This window comes from Equus quagga, chromosome 5 (genome assembly GCF_021613505.1).
Source record: "Equus quagga isolate Etosha38 chromosome 5, UCLA_HA_Equagga_1.0, whole genome shotgun sequence".
Taxonomy (NCBI): domain Eukaryota; kingdom Metazoa; phylum Chordata; class Mammalia; order Perissodactyla; family Equidae; genus Equus; species Equus quagga.
Genome location: NC_060271.1, coordinates 88206443 through 88228721, shown reverse-complemented (window position 1 = coordinate 88228721; position 22279 = coordinate 88206443). Strand labels below are relative to the sequence as shown.

Sequence of the window (22279 nt, the reverse complement as noted above, 5' to 3'; positions counted from 1 at the left end):
GATCAAGTGCTTGGGTCGTAGCCTCGAGGACCAGGGTCACTAAATACAGTTAGCGCGGTCAGTGACAGCCTGACAGCCGCTTCCTGTCGTCATCACCAGTACCGCTCTCAGGCGCCTCTTTCTCGCCGCCCGGCGCGCTAGCACTGAAAAGAATCATTGCAGCAACAATAATGAGTCCTTGAGAGGCGTCTCGGCCTTTAGGAGGGGGCCGAGGTCCTCCCTTCCTGGTCCCTGCATTTGCGAGTCCCGCAGCGGGGCCGGGATCACCCAACACACCTCCCCCGGCCTCCCGGATCTCCCCTCCCCAGCTCGGGGTCTCGGACCCCTCTCCCCGGCCCCCGCCCCCAGTCTCTGGGCCCCGCCCTCCGCCGATCCCCGGGCCCCGCCTCCCGGGCCCAGACTCCCCCGCCCCTGCAGCGCCCCGCTCCGCCCCGCGACCCCGCCTCTCGGAGCCCGTCTCCGGCCCCGGCTCCCTCGGAGCTCCGCGGCTGGGCGGGGCGGTGCAGGGGGCGGGGATTTCTGGCACTTTCTGGGCGCTGCGAGCGCTCTCGTTCCGGGCTCGGAGGCCGGAAGCGTCGGGGACTGAGCCGAACCGCCGCCGCCGCGGCCCTTCCTTGTTCTCCGCCGAGGTCGCGCCGGCCGCGCAGGCATGGCCAAGTGGGGCCAGGGGGACCCGCGCTGGATCGTGGAGGAGCGGGAGGACGGCACCAACGTGAACAACTGGCACTGGTGCGGCCGGGCGGCGGCCGGGCCGGGGAGGCGGCTCCCGGCCTCTTCGCTCCGGAGCCGCGGGGCGGGACGATGGGGACCCCCTGCAAGTCCCCGGCGCCCCGTGCCCTGCGGGGAGGGAGGCCGGGGCTCTCGGGGCGTTTCCCGGGCCGCGGGGATCCCGCCGTGGGGCGGGACCTGCACAGGTGCAGAGGATTCCCCCTCCGCTCCCCCAGCTGCTTTAAGAGCGGCTCCTCGTTAGCCTCAGGGTCTGGGAGAGCCCAGAGTCTGGAGCCCTGGGATCTTGCCTGCACTGGCTCTGGGACTTCCCTTTCCTCTTTCTGGAAGTTGGGTTGGACCCCAGGAATGACTTCTGGCCTCTCTCTTCAACTTGGACAGTCTATGACCTTAAGAGCTTCCCTTCTCTTCCCCCACTCCACATCCAACCCTCTGGATGTTTCTGGGAGTTAAAAGGGAGCCAGAAAGAGTGAGTGTGTGTGTGTGTGTGTGTGTGTAGTGGAAAGAACAGGAATTGGATCTCAACTCTACGTCTAACTTGATGGGCTTCTTGTGAGCCCTGCCTTCTAGGAATTTGAACAAGTTACCCATCCTTTTTGTACCTCATCTGGAACGGGGGCTGATTTCTGCCGCCGGGTCTCCCCCAGAGCTTCAGAAAGTGATGCTCTCTGTCCTGCTCCTCTGAGGGCTCTGTTACCTCCAGGCCATCAGGGTGATGCTGAGGCAGGTCCAAGGCGGAGCAAAGCTGTCAGCCTGTGAGGGTCTCCTTTACTGGGGGAGCCCTAGCCTGGGGCTCAGAAGAGCTGACCTCTCCTTTCCTAGTCCTGTCGCCGTGGATAGGTCATGAATTACTCTCCGCTCATTTCTACTCCCTAAAATGGGGACATTACTTGGGAAGATTGCATGAGATAATATATGTGTGAAAACTGTTGGTAATTTGTCTTGTTATGATTAAAATTGTTTCAGTCATTAGTGCCTTTTTTTATGGCTCAGGCTTTGCCCATCCATTTCCAACGGATGAGATTGCTAGACCCCCTTCCCCCAAAATGAGCCAGTGTTTTTAAACCAAAGTACTACTTTACCTAGTGGACGCCGGTCTCAAGGAACCAAGGAGGAGGATTTAAAAATATATGGTAGAAAGCTGGTTTGAGAAGCATGTGTGTAAGTTTGAGCGTGGCAGGCCTCTCAAGGCCACTTGAGAGGACTCGGGCTGGGCTTGGCCGGGTCTGGGCATTTACCCTGCTGCCCCAGGCCGGGCGTGTGGAGATTAGCTGGGGCTTCCATTCATGGCTCTGCCCTTCTGGTCCCTGGCAGGACAGAGCGGGATGCCACTAGCTGGTCCAAGGGGAAGCTCCATGAGCTCCTGGTGGGCATCATTGTGGAGAATGAAGCTGGCCGCTGTGAGATCAGTGAGCTGAAGCAGGTGGAAGGCGAGGCTTCCTGCAGCAGCCGCAAAGGAAAGCTGATTTTCTTCTATGAGTGGAACATCAAACTAAGCTGGAAAGGTAATGGCGCCTCAGGGTACAGGTAGGGCTAGAGGCAGCCTTGGCGCAGAGCTGATTGAGTCATTATTCATTCGTTCGGCAGATAGTTTTAGAACTCCTGCTGTGGGCCTGGGATTGACTGGCCCCTGAACTGGTGTTCGTGGTTCCGGACACCCTTACCGCACCTGGAGTTCTTTGTCCGACAAGTAGGGGGCTCCCTTTCTCCCAGCACTCAGCTGCTCAGAGCTCTTTGCTCTCAGGGGACTCTGGTCTGCCAGGCACTGTGAGCACTGGAGTTTCCTGGACCTGCTGCCTGGAGCTCTCTGCCCCCAGATAGCTGCCTGCTGGCTCCTTCGAGTCCTTCTGGTCTTTGTCATGATCGAAGCCACCTGTCTCCATCCTATAAAAATTGCAGATCCCTTCCTTGTCCTGTCTTTCTTCCCTGCTTTATCTATCCCCAAAGCACTGATATTTGGTGTACTATATATGGTTCCTTAAGTATTTTGTTTATTGTTCTGGTTCCCCCTCTTCCCCCCATTCATCAGGGCAGAGATCTTTTTAAAATAGCAGCTTTGTCGAGATATGCTTCACATCCCATACAGTTCACCCGTTTAAAGCGCACAATTCAGTGGTTTTCGGTATATTCACAGAGTTGTGCAGCCTTCGCTACAATAAATTTTAGAACATTTTCATCACTCCCAAAAAACCGTGGACCCATTAGCAATCACTCCCTCGGTCTTCGGCAGCCACTAATCTCTTTTCTCTCTCTGTGGATTTGTTTGTCCTGGACATTTCATATGAATGGAATCAGAGAGAGTGGTCTTTTGTGACTGGCTTCTTTTACTTAGTGTAATGTTTTCAAGGTTCATCTATGCTGCAGCAGGTTTCATTCCTATTTATGGTTGGATGGATATCCTCTTGTACAGATAAAGCACACTGTGTTTATCTCTTCATCAGTTGATGGATGTTGGGTTGTTTCCACTCTTCCTGTCTTTTGGTTAGGGGTTGATGGATTTTGTTTCCAGGCCCAGATCACTGTCTAGAATGTTGTGTGTTGGTTGAATGAATAAATGTCTCTTGTGGTGCCTAGCTGCTGGCTGGGTACACAGTCTATGCTCAGTAAATACTCATTGAAATGACCGTGGATGTGAAGATGAAGGAAGAGGAGGACGGAGGGAGAGATGTGGTCCTGGAGGATGGCACTGTGTTAAATTTTGGGCCTTAGCCCAGGAGTCAGCTCCTTTTTAGAGAGCAGCCACCAGTAAGGTGACCTTTGGCCTCTATCCACCCACCTCCCCACTCAGCTCTGAGGGCCCAGAGGAAGCTCATGGCCTTGTATGTCTTCCATCTTCCTAAGCTCAAAGCAACAACCAGCTCCTTTGCAAGATAAGACCCAGCCACTTCCAGGCAGCAGCCAGAGGGCAGGCTGAACAGGGCTTGCCCTGACCCCCTGTGCATTCTCCTTCAGCGGTGAGTCCCAGAGGTGGCAAGTGGGACCCGCTGGGGAGGAGGCAACACTCTGGTCTTGTTTTTCTTTTTTTAATTAAATTTTAATTTCATTTTTTCCAGCTTTATTGAGATATAATTCTCTAAGTTGAGGGCGTGCAGTATGTTGATTTGGTATGTGTTTATATTGTGACATGATTACCACAATAAGGTTAGTTAACACATCCATCACCTCATACAGCTACAGTTTTTTTGTGTGTATGTTGAGAACTTTTAAGATTTACCCTCTTGACAGCTTTCAGATACACAGTGCAGTATGGTTAACGGTCATCGCCATGCTGTCCGGTACGTCTTCAGAACTTAGCATGTGACTGAAAGTTGGCACCCTCTGTGTCCCTTGGCCGCCTTCACCCTTCCTCCCCTGCATCCGCCAAGCTACTCTCTGTTTCTGTGAGTTTGGTTTTTTACACATATAAATGAGATCATGTAGTATTTGTTTTTCTCTGACTTATTTCACTTAAGCATAGTGCTCTCAAGGTCCATCCATGTTGTCACAAAAGGAGGGATTTCATTCTTTTTTATGGCTGAATAATATGTAATATGTATATTAACTACATATAATATATTAAATGTAGTTTATATATATATGTAAAATAATATATGTACACCACATTTTCTTATCCATTCATCTATCAATGGACACTTCAATTGCTTGTATGTCTTGGCTACTGTAAATAATGCTGCAGTAAACAAAAGGGTGCAAATGTCTCCTCAAGATAGTGATTTCATTTCCTTTCAATATATACCCAGAAGCGGAATTGCTGGATCATATAGTAAGTCTATTTTTAATTTTGGGGGGACCTTCCTACTGTTTTCCGTAGTGGCTGCAGCAGTTTACATTCCCACCAGTGGTGCACTGGACTTCCCTTTTCTCCACATCCTCACCAGTGCTCATCTCTTTTCCGTAATGGCCATTCTAACAGGTAAGAGGTGATATCTCATTGTGGTTTTGATTTGTATTTCCCTGATGATTGGTGATGTTGAACGCCTTTTCATGTACCTGTCAGCCATTTGAATATCTTTGCATAAATGTCTATTTAGATCCTTTGCCCTATTTTTTTTTTTTTGAGGAAGACTGGCCCTGAGCTAACATCTGTTGCCAATCTTTCTCTTTTTTTTTTTTACTTTTGAAGACTGCAGTGGAGCTAACATCTGTGCCAGTCTTCCTCCAGTTTATGTGGGATGCCTCCACAGCATGGCTTGATGAGTGGTGCCAGGTCTGTGCCTGGCATCCAAACCCACAAACCCTGGGCTGCCAAAGCGGAGGGTGCACACTTAAGCACTCAGCCCCGGGGCCAGCCCCTCCTTTGCCCATTTTAAAAATGGGATTATTTATTTTTTTCCTATTGAGTTGTATTCCTTACATATTTTGGATATTAACTCTTTTATCAGATAAGGTTTGCAGATGTTTTCTCCCATTCAGTAGGTTGCCTTTTCATTTTGTTGATGATTTCCTTTGCTGTGTGGAAGCTTTTTAGTTTGACTGGTCTCACTTACTTTTGCTTTTGTTGCTTGTGCTTTTGGTGTCACATCTAAGAATCATTGCCAAGACCAACATCAAGGAGTTTTTCCCCTGTGTTTTCTTCTAGAAGTTTTATGGTTTCATGTCTTATATTTAAGTCTTTAATACATTTTGAGCTCATTTTTGTGAGTGGTCTAAGGTACGGGTCCAATTTCATTCTTTTGCATGTGAATACCCAGTTTTCCCAGCACTATTTAATGAAGGGACTATCTTTTACCCATTGAGTATACTTGCCTTGTCAAACAGGTAACCATGTATGCATGGGTTTATTGATTTTTGTATGCATGGGGTCTTGATTTTTTTTATGCCAATACCATACTGTTTTGATCACGATAGCTTTGCAGTAAAGTTTAAAGTCAGGAATTATGATGCCTCCAGCTTTGTTCTTTCTCATGATTGCTTTGGCTATTTGGGGTGTTTTGTGGTTCTGTTGAATTTTAGGATTGTATTTTCTACTTCTGTAAAAAATGCCATTGGGGTCTTGATAGGGATTTCATTGAATATATAGATGGCTTTGGGTAGTATGGATGTTTTAACAATATTAATTCTTCCAAGACATGAACATGGGATATCTTTCCATTTATTTGTTTCTTCTTCAGTTTGCATCATCAGTGTCTTATAGTTGGTCTGTAATTTTCTTTTCTTGTAGTGTTCTTATCTGGCTTTGGTATCAGGGTAAGGCTGGCCTTGTAAAATGAGTTTGCCTGTGTTCCCTCTTCTTCAGTTTTTGGAAGAATTTGAAAAGGAATGGTGTTAATTATTCTTTAAGTGTTTGGTAGAATTCACCAGTGAAACCATCTGGTCCTGGGCTTTTCTTTATTGAGAGGTTTTTGATTGATTACTGATTCAATCTCCTTAATTGGTATGTTCAGAGTTTCTAGTTCTTCCTGATTCAGGTTTGGTAGGTGACGTGTTTCTAGGAGTTTATCCATTTCTTCTAGGTGGTCCAGTTTGTTGGCCTGTAATTGTTTGTAGTATAATTATCCTTTATATTTGTGTGCTATCAGTTGTAATGTCTCCTCTTTCATTTATAATTTTACTTATTTGGGCCCTCTTTTTTTTCTTAGTCTAGTTAAAGGTTTGTCAATACTGTTTATCTTTTCAAAGAACCAACTCTTAGTTTTATTAATCTTTTCTATTGTTTTCTTATTCTCTTTCATTTCTTCTACAATCTTTATTATTTCTTTTCTTTTTTTGTTGAGATAGTTGACATATAACATTATATTAGTTTCAGGTATACAAAATAATGATTTGATATTCATATACATCGTGAAACAATCACCACTCTAAGTCTAGTTAACATCCATCACCATACTTTTATTGTTGTTAGTGCTGTTGAGTCAATTCTGACTCCCAGCAACCCTGTGTACAGCACAGTGGAGCCCTGCCTGATCTTTCTGTGCCGTCCTCTCACCTTCTGGTGCTATATCAGACAGTGCTCCGCTGCCGTTCATAGGGTTTTTGTTGGGTTTTATTTTTTCAGAAGTAGGTGGCCAGGTCCTTCTTCCTAGTCTGGAAGCTCCACTGAAACCTGTCCTCCATGGGTGACCCTGCTGGTGTTTGAAATACTGGTGGCATAGTGTTCAGCATCATGGCAACACACAGCTGCCACAGTGTGACAACCGACAGACGGGTGGTGTGGTTCCCTGACCAGGAAGTGAACCCAGGCTGCAGTGGTGAAAGCACGGAATCTTAACCACCAGACCACAAATTTTTCTTTTTTTCTTGTGATGACAACTTTTAAGATTTACTTTCTTAGCAACTGTCAAACATACAGTACAGTATTATTAACTATAGTCACTGTGCTGTACGTTACGGCCCCATGACTGACTTATTTTGTGACTGGAAGTTTGTACTTTGACCACCTTTACCCATTTTGCTCACTGCACCCTCAGCCTCTGGCAACCATCAATCTGTTCTCTGTATCTATGAGTTTAAAAAAAAATTCTACGTATAAGTGAGATCATACAGTATTTGTCTTTCTCTGTCTGACTTGTTTCACTTAGCAAAATGCCCTCAGTGTCTATCCATGTTGTCACAAATGGCAAGGTTTCCTTCTTTTTTGTGAATGATGTTCCATTTTATATATATATATACACCACATTTTCTTTATCCATTCACCCATCGATGGAAATCTAGGTTGCTTCCATGTCTTGGCTCTTGTAAGTAATGCTGCAGTGAACATGGGGGTGCATATATCTTTTTGAATTAGTGTTTTCATTTCCTTTGGATATACACTCAGAAGTAGAATTGCTGGAACATAGGGTAGTTCTATTTTTAATTTTTTGAGGAACCTCCATACTGTTTTCCATAGTGGCTTCACCAATTTGCATTCCCACCAGCAGTGCACAAGGGTTCATTTTACTCAACATTCTCACCAACACTCATTATTTCTTTTCTTTTTGATAATAGCCATCTAACATGGGTGAGGTTATCTCATTGTGGTTTTAATTTGTTTTTCCCTGATAATTAGTGAGGTTGAGCACCTTTTCATGTACTTGTTGGCCATGTATGTCTTCTTTGGAAAAATGTTTATTCAGATCCTCTGCCCATTTTTTAATCTTACTATTTTTTGTCATTGAGTTATATGCGTTCTTTATATATTTTGGGTATTAACCCCTTATCAGATATGATTTGCAAGTATTTTCTCCCATTCAGTAGATTGTCTTTTCATTTTGTTGGTAGTTTCCTTTGCTGTGTGGAAGCTCTTCAGTTTGACTAGTCCCACTTATTTATTTTTGCTTGTGGTGTCAAATCCAAAAATCATCACCAAGACTGATGTCAAGGAGCTTACTGCCTGTATTTTCTTCTAAGAGTTTTATAGTTACAGGTCTTGCATTCAAATCTTTAATTCATTTTGAGTTGGTTTGTTTTTTTGGGGAGGGGGGAAGATTAGCCCCGAGGTAACATCTGCTGCCAATCCTGCTCTTTTTGCTGAGGAAGACTGGCCCTGAGCTAACATCCGTGCCCATCTTCCTCTACTACTTTATATGTGGGACGCCCACGACAGCATGGCCTGCCAAGCGGTGCCATGTCTGCACCAGGGATCTGAACCGGCGAACCCCAGGCGGACGAAGTGGAATGTGCACACTTAACTGCTGCACCACCAGGCTGGCCCTGAGTTAGTTTTTGCGTATAAGATAAGATAGTGCTCCAGTTTAACTCTTTTGCTTGTGATTACCTAGTTTTCCCAATACCACTTATTGAAGAGACTGTCCTTTCCCCATTGTATATTCTTGGCTCCTTTATCGTAGATTAATTGACCACATATGTGTGGGTTTTCTGGGCTCTCCATTCTCTTCCATTGATCTATGTGTCTATTTTTATGCCAGTACCGTACTATTTTTATTACTATAGCTTTGTAATGTAGTTTGAAATCAGGAAGTATGATGCCTCCAGCTTTGTTCTTTCTGAAGATTGCTTTGGCTATTAGGGGTCTCTTGTGGTTCCATACAAATTTTGGGATTATTTATTCTATTTCTGTGAAAAATGCCATCAAAATTTTGATGGAGATTGCATTGAATCTGTAGATTGTTTATTATTTTCTTTCTTTTGCTAACTTTGAGCTTAGTTTGTCCTTGTTTTTCTAATTCCTTGAGCTGTAAAGTTACATTCTTTATTTGAGCTTTTTTTTTTTTTCCACTTACTAGATTACTGGTTAATTATAAAAGGATATAACTCAGGAACAGCCAGGTGGAAAAGATGCACAGGGCAAGGTATGGGGAAAGGGTGCAGAGCTTCCGTGCGCTCTCCAGGCACGCCTGCCAACCTGGAAGCTCTGAGATCTTTCTTTTTTTCTTGATGTATGTGTATATTGCCACCTACTTCCCTCTTAGAACTGCTTTTGCTGCATCCCATAAGTTTTAGTCTGTTGTATTTCCATTTTCATTTGTTTCAAGATATTTAAAAAATTTTCCTTTTGATTTCTTTGAGCCATTGGATATTCAGGACTTTTTTTTTTTTTTTTAATTTCTATGTATTTGTGAATTTTCTGGCTTTTCTGTTTTTGATTTCTAGTTTCATACCATTGTAGTTCGAAAAGATACTTATTATAATTTCTATCTTTTTGAATTTGTTGAGACTTGTTTTGTGGTCTAACGTGATTTATCCTGGAAAATGTTCTGTGGGCACTTGAGAAGAATTTGTATTCTGATGGATGGAGTGTTCTCTGTATGTCTGTTAGGTCTATTTGGTCTAGTGTTGTTCAAATCAGCTACTTCCTTATTGGTTTTCGTCTGGATGATCTATCCACTGTTGAGAGTTGGGTATTAAAGTCCCCAACTATTATTGTATTGCTGCTTCCTTTTCCTTTTAGTTCTGTTAGTATTTGCTTTATATATTTAGGTGCTCCAATGTTGGGTGCATAAACATTTACAATTGTTGTATCTTCTTGATGAATTGACCCCTTTGGCATTATATAGTGACCCTCTTTGTTTCTTTTGACCATTTTTAGCTTAAAGTCTATTTTGTCTAATATAAGTGTAGCTATTTCTGCTTTCTTTTTGTTACTATTTGTTTGAAATATCTTTTTCCATCCCTTCTATTTCAGTTTATGTGTGTCCTTAAAGCTAAAGTCAGTTTCTTATAGGCAGCATATTGTTGGATCTTGTTTTTTTTTTTTTTTAATCTATTCAGCCAATCTCTGTCTTTTGATTGGAGAATTTAATCCATTTATGTTTAAAGTAATTATTGATGGTAAAGACTTACTATTGCCATTTTGTAAATTGTTTTCTGACTGTTTTGTAGGCCTTATGTTCCTTACTTTCTCTTTTGCCATCTTCCTTGGTGATTTGCTGCCTTGTTGTGGTATGCTTTGACTCCTTTGTCGTCATCTTTTGTGTATCTACTACAAGTTTTTCCTTTGTGGATATCCTGAGGCTTACATAAAATATATTTATAACATCCTATTTAAAATAACTTAATTTTGATAGCATACAGAAATGTATGCTTCCTCTCTTACATTTTAGGTTATTGATATTACAGTTTGCATCTTTTTTATATTGTGTATGCAATAACAAATTATTGGAGTTATATTTACTTTTAATATTTTTTTTAACTTTTAAAGTAGAGTTGTGAGTTACGCAGCACCATTGCGATGATAGATAATCTGACTTTGACTATATATTTACTATTACCAGTGAGTTTTACACATTCATGTGTTTTTATGATGCTAATTAGCATCCTTTTATTTCAGCTTGAAGAATGCCTGTTAGCTTTCTTGGAAGGCAGGTCTAGTAGTGACAAACACCCTCATCTTCTGTTTGTTTTGGAAAGTCTTTATTTCACCTTCATTTCCGAAGGACAGCTTTGCTGGGTATAGTGTTCTTGGTCAACAGTCGTTTCTTTCAATATTTTGAATATATCGTCCCACTCCTGTCCTGTCAAGTTTCTGTTGCAGAATCTGCCTGTAAGCCTTATGGAAGCTCCTTTATATGTGATGAGTCGCTTTTCTCATGCTGCTTTCAAAGTTCTCTCTTTGACTTTGACTTTTGACAACTTAATAATAATGTGTCTTGGTGTAACCCTTTTCGGGTTCAACCTATTTGGGGGTCTGTTGGTCGTCATGTATCTGGATGTCCATTTCTCTCCCCAGGTTTGGGAAGTTTTCAACCATTATTGCTTTAAATAGACTTTCTGTTGTGTTCTCTTTCTCTTCTCATTCTGGGATTCCTGTAGTGCATATATTGTTTCTTTTAATGGGTATCCCATAGGTCCCGGAGGTTTTCTTCATTCTGTTCATTCTTTTTTCTTTTGTTCTTCTGACTGGATAATTTCAAATAACCTGCCTTCTAGTTCACTAATTCTTTCTTCTGCTTGGTTAAATTAGTTGTTGAAGCTCTCTTTAATTCTTAAGTTCAGTCATTGTATTTTTTGAATCTAGGATTTCTGTTTTGGGGTTTTTTGGGTGGTTTTTATTTCTTTGCTGAACTTCTCATTTTGTTCACACATTGTTTTCCCAGTTGCATTTAGTTTTCTGTCTGTGTGTTCTTGTAGTTCACAAGAACTTAAGTTAAAACTTCTTTAAGAGGTTTATTCTGAATTCCTGGTCCCATAGTTCATAGGTCTCCATTTCTTTAGGTCAGTTATTGGAGCTTTATTAGTTTCCTTTGGTGGTGTTACGTTTACCTGATTCTTCCTGAGCCTTGATTCCTTGCATTGGTGTCTGCACATATAAATAAATGGTCTCGTCTTCCAGACTTTACAGGTTTGCTTCAGCAGGGAGAGACCTTCAACATTGTGCTCAGCTTGGGTTACTGGGCAGGTCTGCTGGTACCATCCATGGACAGACAGGGCTTGCTGTCAGGGTCTCCAGTGGGTGGGGCCACTGCCCTTGCTCTGAGGTTGGGGGTGGGCATTATTGCTGGAGGGGCTCTGTGGTTGGGTGGGTCTGCTAGCTGGGCTCCATGTTTAAGTGGGCTGCTGGGTGGGCTCTCTGATTGGGCGGGGCTGGTGGCTGTGCTCCACCATCACGTGGGGCCACTAGCTGGGCTCTGCAATTACCTCTGGTCAGGCAGGGTCACTGACTGTGTTCCCTGCCAGGGCAGTGCCCCGGTTGTACTCTGTGATTGGGCAGGGCTGCAGGCTGGGCTCAACAGTTGCTCCTGATTGAATGGGGTCTCAGGCTATGCTCCCTGACCAGATGGTGCCGCTGGCTAGACTCTGTTTAGGTGGTGCTGCAGGTAGGGCTTTGTGGTCATACCTAGCCTCAGGCTGTGATCTGCCATCAGGTAGGGACGCACACTGTGCCCTGAAGTTGGGCAGGTCTGCAGGTTTGGATTCCTGATCAAGTAGGCTGCTGGCTATGCTCCACTGTTGAGCAAGGTTGCTGGCTGGGCTCTCTGGTCAGAAGGGACCTCCAGCTGTATCTTGCCATTGGGTGGGGCTAGAGACTGTGCTCTGCAGTTGGGTGGGGTTGCTGTCTGGGCTCACTGTCTGGGTGAGGCTACAAGCAGTGTTTAGCAATAGAGCAGGGCTGTAGGCTGGGCTCTGAGGCTGATTAGGGTTACTCTTCAGGCTCCCTGGTTATGCAGGGCCAGAGGCTATGCTCAACAATTGGGGAGGGTTGCTGGTTTGGCTCCAAGTGGGGTTGTAGGGATGGGCTCTTGTGGCTGCCGAGGTTCTCTGGTCAGGCTTCCTGGATCGTCAGGACTGGAGGCTATGCTCAGCAGTTGAGTGGGGCTGTGAATTTGCTTCCTTCACCGGGTGGGGCAGTCAAATGAGCTCCAAAGTTGGCTTCAGCCAGTTGACTGGGGACCCAAATTGGGCAGAATTGCCAGCTGAGCTCCCTGGCCAGATAGGGCTACCAGCTTGGCTTTGCAGATAGGCAGAGTCGCTGGCTGGGATCTCTGCTCATGTATTGCTGGAAGGAGGAGCATGGCCCACCAAGATTTGAGCACTGGTTGCTGAAAGCCCTGCCCCACTTCTCTGTCTCTATCTGATTCCTGGTTGTCCCAGTGAGGTGATACCCAAGTGGGCCTCTCAGGAAGCATCCGACAGTGTTGAGGAGCCTGGATGTCCACCTTGTGCTCTCTTTTCACACTGGAGAAACCACTGGGGGGCCCTCTGAGTGTGGCTCTGGTTGGTCCGGGTGAGGGGCGATTTGGTCAGAGTTACCACTTCTCCTCTCCTAACACAGTCCTTCTCTGTCTCTGTCCAGGAGGGTGCCTCAGCCTCACCTCTGGGTTCTGGGATTTTCCCAGTGGTGTCTTGTCAATGGATAGCTGCTAGTTAGTCTTGTGAGGGAGAGTCAGGAATAACTTATGTTACCATCCTGATGTTGTCACTGAAATCAACACTCTGGTTTGAAAGAAATCCAGCTTCATGGAGTCCACACAGAACTTGCCAAGCTACAACTTCCCTCCCCTCACTCTTTCCATGGTTAAAACTCATTGTCCTTTTCTGTCCTTCCATCCTGTTTGTGACTCTTCTTCATCCTGCTTTGACCTGGTAAAGAATATCGGGTGAGGAAAAAAGAAACATTGGTTACAGACTCGCTTGCTCCAACCACATGCTTCCACCTGGCATTGGCCAGGTCCTGCCCCACTGTCTTGGCTGCTTACCTCTGATGTGGGCCAGGAGAACAGGGTCAGTTTTGGCACTTGTGTGGTGGTAAAGCCTTGAGCTTGCCTTGTTTCCAGCAGTGGTGGCCTCCTGTGAGGAGGGTGGGCTGTTCACTTAGGCACGGCAGTTTTGCATAATCTGGTTGTGACTTTGTAATTGAAGAACACATTTTGCTCATTTTAGGTATAATTAAAGAATCTGGTGTGAAGCACAAGGGATTGGTTGAAATACCCAGCCTTTCTGAAGAAAATGAAATAGATGACACCGAGGTGAGGCATCCGATGGAGTTTTTCTTTCTTCTTTTTTTTTTAAATTAAGCTTCTGCTATAGATGTTGGGCATTTGAAAAACTGTTTCTCAGACTGTGTGATTCCTGTGCCGTAGTTTTGGTGAGTTGTGGAGGGCTCGTTTGCCGAGAAGGATTGCCGTGATGTGGGGGCAGCATGAGGTGTGGGGCAGAGTGGTATAGGAACGAGGGTAGGCCCAGGAAGCCCTAGACTGCCCCCAAGGACCAGGTGTGGGGCAGGTGACTGCACCCTCCAAGGCCTCCTCTTCTGTGAAACGGGGTTAATTCATCTTTCAGGGGTGTTATCAGATCAACGAGAGTGTATGTACTGTAAAGTGCTCAGTCTGCATGCACAGCTTGGTGAATGGGAGTTTGTTTCTCCTTCCCCTGTATCTTTGCTGTTTCCCTTTAATAGTGAAAATTCTCTTTGCTGTGATCTCCCTTGGTTATATCTCATGGTTTTTTGTAAACTGGTTAGTTAGTATGTGTTGCTTTTGACTGGCTCTCCTAGTTCTTTGGGAGGTGGAGCCTTGTGTAACTCTCAAGCTTGGTTTTCAGTTAGTGCCCTTTTTAAGCTGAAAGCTTGGTTCTCGGGAGAGACCTTTTGTACAGCAGCTAAATTTTCCAAACGAAGATAGTTTGACAAAGGGTCTTTTTTAATTGGTGCATGTATTCAACGTGAAGGCTTTCGAAGATATAAAAACTAAATCATAATGAGCAACGTCTGTGACTAGCCTTTATTGAAGGTTATAAAATAACATGAAAGTGGTGCTGTCTCAGACACCTCTTCAGACACGTGCTTGCTATACTCCGGGGCTGTGATTTCACTTGGCTATATTTATTTAGATCAATTAGCTGAGAAGTTTTTCATCAGCATATTAAACTGGTTTTTTAGATTCAGCCCTTGGTAGCATTACAGAATAAACTCTTTAGATTGGAACTGGGACTTGGGACCAGGCCCAGCTCAACTGAATCGTAGGGACTTCATAGGATTTCAAACCAACACCTCTTTTCATTCTGAGAAGGAGGACCACAGAGCATCCCCAGAGCAGCATTTTGATGGTTCCCTCTCCATCTCCCCGCTTCTCTCTCGTCTCCCCTCCTATCCCTCCTCTCTCCCCGACCCCCTCCTCCTCCTCAATTCTCCTCCCTGCCAAAAACGTGTAGCTCAAGGCCATGCTATGTGGGAACTTGAATTTCCTAATTACGCTCGCTTTTGGGTTCTAGACCAGCGCTGTTCAGTAGAAATATAATGCAAGCCACTTATGGAATTTAAAATTTTCTAGTAGCCATATTAAAAAAGTTAAAAGAAACAGGTGCAATTAATTTTAATAATATTTTTTATTTAACCCAAAATATAAAAAAATACCACTTTAACATGTAATTAATATCAAAATTATGGAGATTGTTTTACATTGTTTTTTCCTACTAAGTCTTCAAAGTTTGATGTATATTATTTTACACTTATAGCACATCTCAAATCAGACCAGCCACATTTCAAGTGCTTAATAGCCATGTGTGGCTAGTGGCTACCATTCTGACAGCGCATTTCTAGACCCTGATAAAAGCCATGGACTTCGTCATCAATATAATACATATGTACATATACACATAAAATTCTGCATGCAAATTAAGAGGTTTGTGATCTAAGAAGTCCATTCAAGATTTGGCCATCAACCCAGTCAGTGGACCCTTGATGAAAAAACCCTCACATCTTCTTAAACTATTATGAAGAAACTTGTTACATCCCTTTTATATCTAGTTCTTCCTCTTCCCTCACCATCACAGTTTTTCTCTCATCCATATGTCCCAGTTGAAAGAATACATCAAACCAGGTTTTTCTTAGGTTTGTATTTTTCTGATTTGTAGGTGAGTGTGAGTAAAAAGAAAGGAGATGGGGATATACTGAAGGATCTTATGAAGACTGCAGGCACTGCCCGGGTCAAGGAGGCCCTTGGAGATTACCTGAAGGCACTTAAGACGGGTAAAGAAGGCGTTCCTGTGAACCAGAGGGTCCCTTTTCTGTTTACCCAAGTTATGCTCTGTACTCTGGATTCCCAGGTTAGGCTGATGTTTACGGCTCCAGAAACAGCTCTTTATGCTGCAGGCTAAAGTGTAGTCTGAGGGTTGAGAGCTAGTCATGAATAAGACCATAATTGGTGATTATCAGTATTGTACACAGCGTGAACCATTTTGCCTACAGAATTGTTAATAGTTTTCTGGAATGATAATTATTTAATCAGTTGTTTGTATAATTACCTGTTTAATGTCTGTCTTCCCTGCTAGACTATAAGTTCCATGAGGGCATGAAAGGTGTCTGTCTTGTGTACTGCTCTATCTCCAGCACATAGTAGGTGCTTAATCTTTGTTGAATGAATGAATGAAAGTGACTGCAGGTATTACAGGTGTAGTTGAGATTTATCTAGATAATCCCTACAGTGCATGAAAGTGAGGTTATTGTTTTCCCTAAATTAGAAAAGTCACCTTCCAGGCAGAATGGCCAGCAGGGCCCATATGTCTATACCTCATTTCTGGACTCTGCTACCTGAATATCTAGGTGTTAGCATAGAAGGGTTTAGGGTTGTCACTTTTTCCACGAAACCACACGTGTGGCTGGCCCACCACCTTGAATACTGTGAGGCAAGTTTTGTGAGGGTGATGGTGAAGCAATGAGAAAGTGCCTGGTTTTAACGGCAGGTGAAGGCCATAAAGCTACTACTAGTTAAGTTGTATAAAACTGAACTTTTTGGAAAAGAACATTTGAAAATTTTGCTATTTTATCAAGGACTAGATAAAAGGCGTTTGGAAAAAAACAAAAAGCATTTGTTACTGTGGAACTCAGGTTGTTAATGATTAGTTTTATATGAAAGAAAACAGAATGGTCTTGAAATTCTCAAAATGACAGGAGTTCTTTTTAAAAATAGCAGTTTTATTTTCTTATCTGCTGTTTTGGGTTTCTGCCTTACTATTTGTGCTGAAAAGGAAAAAAGTTCTTTATTAAAACCATTTCCCATGTTTCTTTGTAGAATTTACAATGGGAATGATTTTACCAACGAAAGCTACGGCAACCCAGGAATTGACTGTTAAAAGGAAACTGAGTGTGAATCCCTTGCAGGTATGACCTCTGGTGGCCAGTACGTAGGGAGGGGAAAGCAGGTGAGCAATGAGAATGCTTCAGAGCTCTAAACAGCCCTTCCATGATGAACTGTAAAGGATAGCAAGGAGGGCCACTTCATCCATCCTTGCGTCCCTGCCACTTTTTTTGGAAATGATGAAATGAGACTTTCATCCTTGATGAAAGGGAATGTGTAAACAGGGCTTTTTGTGGGCTGAATATTGAATTTAGTTTACAGCAGTGTTCTAAAGGTAGCGTTCTTTGGTAGACAACAGATTACAAAACCAGGTGACTTTGAGGTTCACATACCACAATGGAAGAACCTTCTGTCCAGACTTTTGGATTGAGAGGTTTTAGATTGTGTTCTTGGAAGCTGGCGGTGGCAGATTGACACCCTTTGGGCTTGAGAAGTGCTCTTGTCCTTCATCTGCTCATCTTTATGCTCTCTGGGCCATATTTAGATGTCCAAGTAGGAGTCGAGTATGAAGCCATAGCCTGGGGGTGGAACAGAGCTAAAATGCTAATAGGAACAGTCAGCTCTTTTTCCAAAGTAAAGACCAGGACTGATGGTGCTAAGTGGCTTTTCATGCTGTTTCCATGTGTCTGGAAGTGGTAATGTGGCATTTGGTGTTTTATTATTGGCATGCTAATTACCCTTTGGAACTTTTTCTCAAGATTCAGGCCTCATCTCCAGTGGCGTTGGGGGTAAGGATTCCCACTGTGGCAGTGCACATGACGGAACTGTTTGACACAGCTGCAGAACAGCTGTACAGCATCTTTACTGTGAAGGACGTAAGTTACTTCTCAGGCTAGGTTCTTAATTGCTGACATGGGGAGATGTGCCACTCAGAACTGGGGCTGGTTTTTGGTTTCCTATATGGCCTTGTTTTTCTGATTGAAGGAATCTAGAATAATGGAGATAGAAGTCTCTAGGATAGCTTCTGAAAAATTTGAGCGGGGAAAAGATGGGCATTTGGGGGGAATATATCAGGATTTAGGGGATACACTAATTTACTGAGTTTTCTCCCTCTGAAAGAGAAGTAGAGTGTAGAAAAAGCTGTAAGTAAAAGCTATGTATTCAGGATTGAAAAAAAGAAACCCCAAAGCACAGTAACTGTTGTATTAATACTTTAGATTAAAAAGGTGATAGCATGTGCTGGAATAACATGTCTACTGTATGTTCTGCTTGGTTAGTTGGTGCAAAAATTTTCTAAATCTCCTGCTGTATTAGAAGTTGAAAAGGGAGGGAAATTCCAGATGTTTGATGGGAACATCACCGGTGAATATATAGAATTGGTAAGTAATCTTAGGGTTAAAGACAAGTTAAGCCGGGACTGAGTCTTCTTTCGGTTAATGCTGCTTTTTTTAATCCATGCTATTTGTAACTTGCTTTGGGTTTTTATCTGAGCTCACAGAAACTTGACAACTTTATAAAGTTGGTTATAGAGCAAATAAAAAGTTACATATATAACAAGTAATGATAAAGATGAAGCCTTAGTTTTCACATAATTGTGCAAACGCTTATGGTTTTAGAAGAAACAAGTGTTAATTCCTCCCAATTCTTGGTCTAGAAGTTTCAGGTTTCTGCTACCTAATCACTAGGGTCTGCATCGCCAAATGTCAGTTGCCTCATCCTTGACATTCTAGTTATTCTAGTTACCAATGTTACCACACTTTTATCCTTGATGTTACTGCTGTTAGGGACATTCTGGCATCAGGGACGATGAATTCTCAATGGTGCTGGCATATAAACTGGAAAGTGGGACTGTATGTTGTTCATTGATTACTTTTAGTATGTAGGGGTTTTAATGGAAGGATTTGGTGTTCTGTGTTGTAATATTGTAGGAAGTTTTAAAAGATGTTTTCAGTGGAATTTCCCTTTTGTTTCAGTTAACAAATAAAAAGATTGTCATGAAATGGAGGTGTCGGAACTGGCCAGAAGGTATGTTATTAGTACCTTTGTTAGTTATGAGTCCAAAAACACTCAAGCTGTTTTTCCCCCACTGTGAAAAGCTAGTAGTAGTACTATATGGATAAATGTTCCTTTTCATAATGCAGTGATAAGCTTCCTATTTTTTTTTCCAGAACACTATGCAACAGTTGCACTGAATTTTGTGCCTATTCCAGGGCAAACAGAATTACAATTGGACTGTAAAGGAGTTCCTGTCTGTAAAGAAGAGAACATGAAATTCTGTTGGCAGCAGCAGCATTTTGAAGAAATAAAAGGTTTATTGCAGCTGACCACCCTAAATGGTTGAATTAGTTAGATTTTATATGGGCATTACTTTTTCTAAGCAGAAAGTGTCAGGTTTACCTGTTATTCCTTTTAAAAAAGAAAACAAACTCTTAATTTATATTGGATGAAATCCATGGACTTATACAGAATTTAAAGCACTGTTTGTTTGAATCTGTACTATGACTAGACTCTGTATTGAGTTAAAAGCAGCAAATAACCTGAAATTAGGTATTAACCTTATCTCCCTTAGATGCTCCTCTGGGAACAGACTGAGCCCCTGAGTACAGACAGCTGACGTTTCCCAGGCTACAGCTTGTCCTGGCAAGCTTCCTTCCAGCTGTAGTTTTAAGTTCAGGAAGACAAAATAAACGGCATATTGATACTATTCCTTTATTTTACCACAGGGTTCTTAAGGTGTGCACCTCTTAGGTAGTGAGCCAGCGGCGTGCTGCATTCAGGAGTATGTTGAAGTGAGGGCGAGTTGGCTGTATTGTTAGACTTCTCCCTGCAACAGTTATTGACTTCCGGGTGGAGAGGACTGAAAAGTCTATGGGGATTAAGTTACTTTTTGGACTGCCACTAAATAGTTCGAATAAACTAGAATATGATGGGTAAGTGCTCCCCCCAGTCACAGTTTTCTCATTACTTTCATCTGAGAAGACTGAAGCAACGTATGTAAACAAATGAAAAGTCATCACAATCAGTTTAATTAAGTGCACAGAATAGCAATCAGTCATGTCAATAAAAATAAAACAATTATTTTTACATCAAGTGTGCTTTATTTCCTCCACAGGTATTCTGTTAAATAAAGCACCATTTATATATACTGCCAGGCCACAGCTAAAGAGGATTCTTTACAGAATCAAATTTCTTGTGGTTGTTCCGTATACAAGTAAACTTAATTTCGATAATAAGAACCACAGCGATCGGAGGCAATCTGCCTCTATTATAAGGTACAAAACTGGCACAGAGGACACCATATTATACACAGTAAAAATGCTGTAGGTTTAAATTACATTGTACAGGGCCAGGGAACCCTGTTCCTCCCAGACAGCCATATTAAATGAAAGCCACTACAGTGAACTCTTAATTACATAAAACATATCCATTATCTGATTGCCCTTTAGAAAGTATACTGAAGATGCAAATTTTTTTTCATCTGGAGTTCTGCCTGACCAAGAATTAAGCCTATAAATCTATCTTGCCATTCAAGCAGAGAGCACTGGACAAACTGAAGCACAAAAACAGAAATCAGCAAAACTTATACAAACAGCATTGGGGGGAGAGGGGGGAACCTTAAAAGTAGACATGCTACATCTAATGTCAAGAAGCAGCTTGATTTCCTTTGCCAGATATCCTTGTGACCACATGGATCGTAGATTCAATGGTCCTACACAGGGTATCTAAAATGTCGTGTTGCTGCATGTGACTAAAGAGTCCTCTGGAATGGCCACAACTGAGTGATAAAGCAGCCTCAGGGTCCTGGGAGGGCAAAGCTGGACCATCACAACTTCTCAAGTCAGCTAAGTCAGACAGAACCGCAGAGATAGAAGTAGAAGGGAACTCGGACTCTTCCTCAGCTAGGTTAGGATCCTTGGAACAGGGGAGGTCTTTAAATTCTTTACAGTCTTCAAATCTACCATTGTTGGACTGTTCTGCATGCTGTGACCTGATGTCTTCTGAAAACGAAGATGGGACTTCCATTCGGTATTCTTTAACAGAACTATTTTCAGGGGAGGGAAGATCTTGCTCAGTTCCTGGATCGATAATTGAGGAGTCTCTTGTCTCGTTGTCTGAAGTGCTGGTTGGGGTCAGGGCCTCCCTGGTTTCTGTTTTCAGGTCGCTGATGCAGCTGTCTACAGTAGGCTCCTCATCACTGCTCACACGCCGCCTTTTAACAGGAGTCGCCCCTTCATCATCTGTGGAAATGAACGTCAAAACAAACTTCTCTGAAAGGAGTCATTCTGCTCACAGTACACTGGGGTGTTTGTAGGCAATTTTGTTTTCAGCATTTGAACATACAGTTATCGTAAAGTTAGTTACACCAACTATATTCTTCCCTTCTCCCACCCTCAAGGTAATATTAGTCCATAAAGCTAACCTTTAGTTTTTCTTTCTTTGGCTTCTTGCTCTTGGAGTGAGTTTCTCTGCTGCAGACAAGTCCTGCATTTGCTTAAAAGCTCTTGCAGAGTTGGAATTAGAGCTGGGTTTAATTGTTTGGGAGTGTGTACCGACAGGAGCAAAGCAAGTGCCCGCAGGTCCTAGAGAAACCCAGATGTGAACATTTCAAATTCCAAAGCCAACATTTTGATACAGTTGTTTACTTTTCCAGGAATCCATCCTGGTTTCTCTAGCATTTTTAGAAGAATGCTAAAACTAGAAAGCCAGCATTATGATACTACTATATTTCATTGGTTCCAAGTCACTCCTACCAGTATTTTATGCACCACATCAAGTCAGACTACAGACTCAAATAGTACTTAGTGAAAATGGAAAAGGAAAAAAAAAAAAAAATCAATAATAAACTTACATAGGAATTTAAAAAACCTTGAACGATCCATGAGAAATTTAGGCTTTATTAATCCAGAAATCTCAGTTTCTCAAGGATGTCACAAATAGTAAGGTCTTCCTCAGCTCTGTCATCTCTTCTGGCCTCTAAGCATTTTGTTACGCTGGACACATGCTAGCACATTTTTTCCAGTGTGTTCTATTCTTCTGTAACACGACTATCATGGGAGTCTATACAAGGCAACTAACTGATTTCCTAGTTTTAACTGGCTTTATAATCAGTAGATCATTAATCTGATTGTTTCACTTATTTATGAACCATAGGCAACAACAGAAACATCACAAGTAGTATTTCAAGAAATGTAAACAAGTAGAAATAAAAGGAATGTCTCCCCTTAGTGGTCTTATTGCCCTTAACATTTAATGACATTACCTCATGTCTTCTTCTAAGGTAACAAAGTGTGTGCTACATACATCAAAGGCATAGTGAACACATTTTAAAAGACTAGTTTTTTCATCATATATGACTTGTGAAGTTTGAATATTAAAGTTACTATAGTAAAATGACACTAAGGCCAAATTTACAGTTGATTTAAGGGAACTTCTGAAGTACATGGTTATTCCCTTTCATAGTTCTTACCCCATTTAAAGAAGCACTTGCTTTGGAAATTTCAATTCGGTTGGTGAAATCAGACTGTAGATTCTGATACTGATTTATCAAGTTTGTAATAAGGGTGCTAATCAAATTGGCACAGTTTGCTTCAGAAAACACTTGACCTTGAACCTGAAAAAGATTAAAAAAGAATCTCCAGAAGACCAACATAATGAAAACACAA

At 42.7% G+C, this 22279-nt stretch overlaps 2 protein-coding genes across 5 annotated transcripts in view; one reads left to right on the top strand and one right to left on the bottom strand.

Moving 5' to 3' along the window:
* Nucleotides 1-542: 542 nt before the first annotated feature.
* On the top strand, nt 543-19700 carry LOC124239364 (activator of 90 kDa heat shock protein ATPase homolog 2). Its single transcript, XM_046661137.1, has 9 exons — nt 543-729; nt 2041-2231; nt 13483-13568; nt 15454-15568; nt 16611-16699; nt 17375-17491; nt 17894-17995; nt 18590-18641; nt 18785-19700. The coding sequence occupies exons 1-9, from the start codon at nt 650-652 to the stop codon at nt 18955-18957; spliced, it is 1005 nt and encodes a 334-aa protein (XP_046517093.1). The 5' UTR covers nt 543-649; the 3' UTR covers nt 18958-19700.
* USP34 (ubiquitin specific peptidase 34) overlaps nt 19620-22279 on the bottom strand; it is a 251930-nt gene continuing 249270 nt past the window's right edge. For all 4 annotated transcript variants that reach the window (XM_046661132.1, XM_046661134.1, XM_046661135.1 and 1 more), the window contains 3 exons: nt 22084-22227; nt 21037-21196; nt 19620-20854 (listed from right to left, as the gene is read on the bottom strand). In XM_046661132.1, coding sequence (XP_046517088.1) covers nt 20259-20854; nt 21037-21196; nt 22084-22227 — 900 coding nt within the window. In that variant the 3' untranslated portion in view covers nt 19620-20258. The remainder of the gene's footprint in view (nt 20855-21036; nt 21197-22083; nt 22228-22279) is intronic.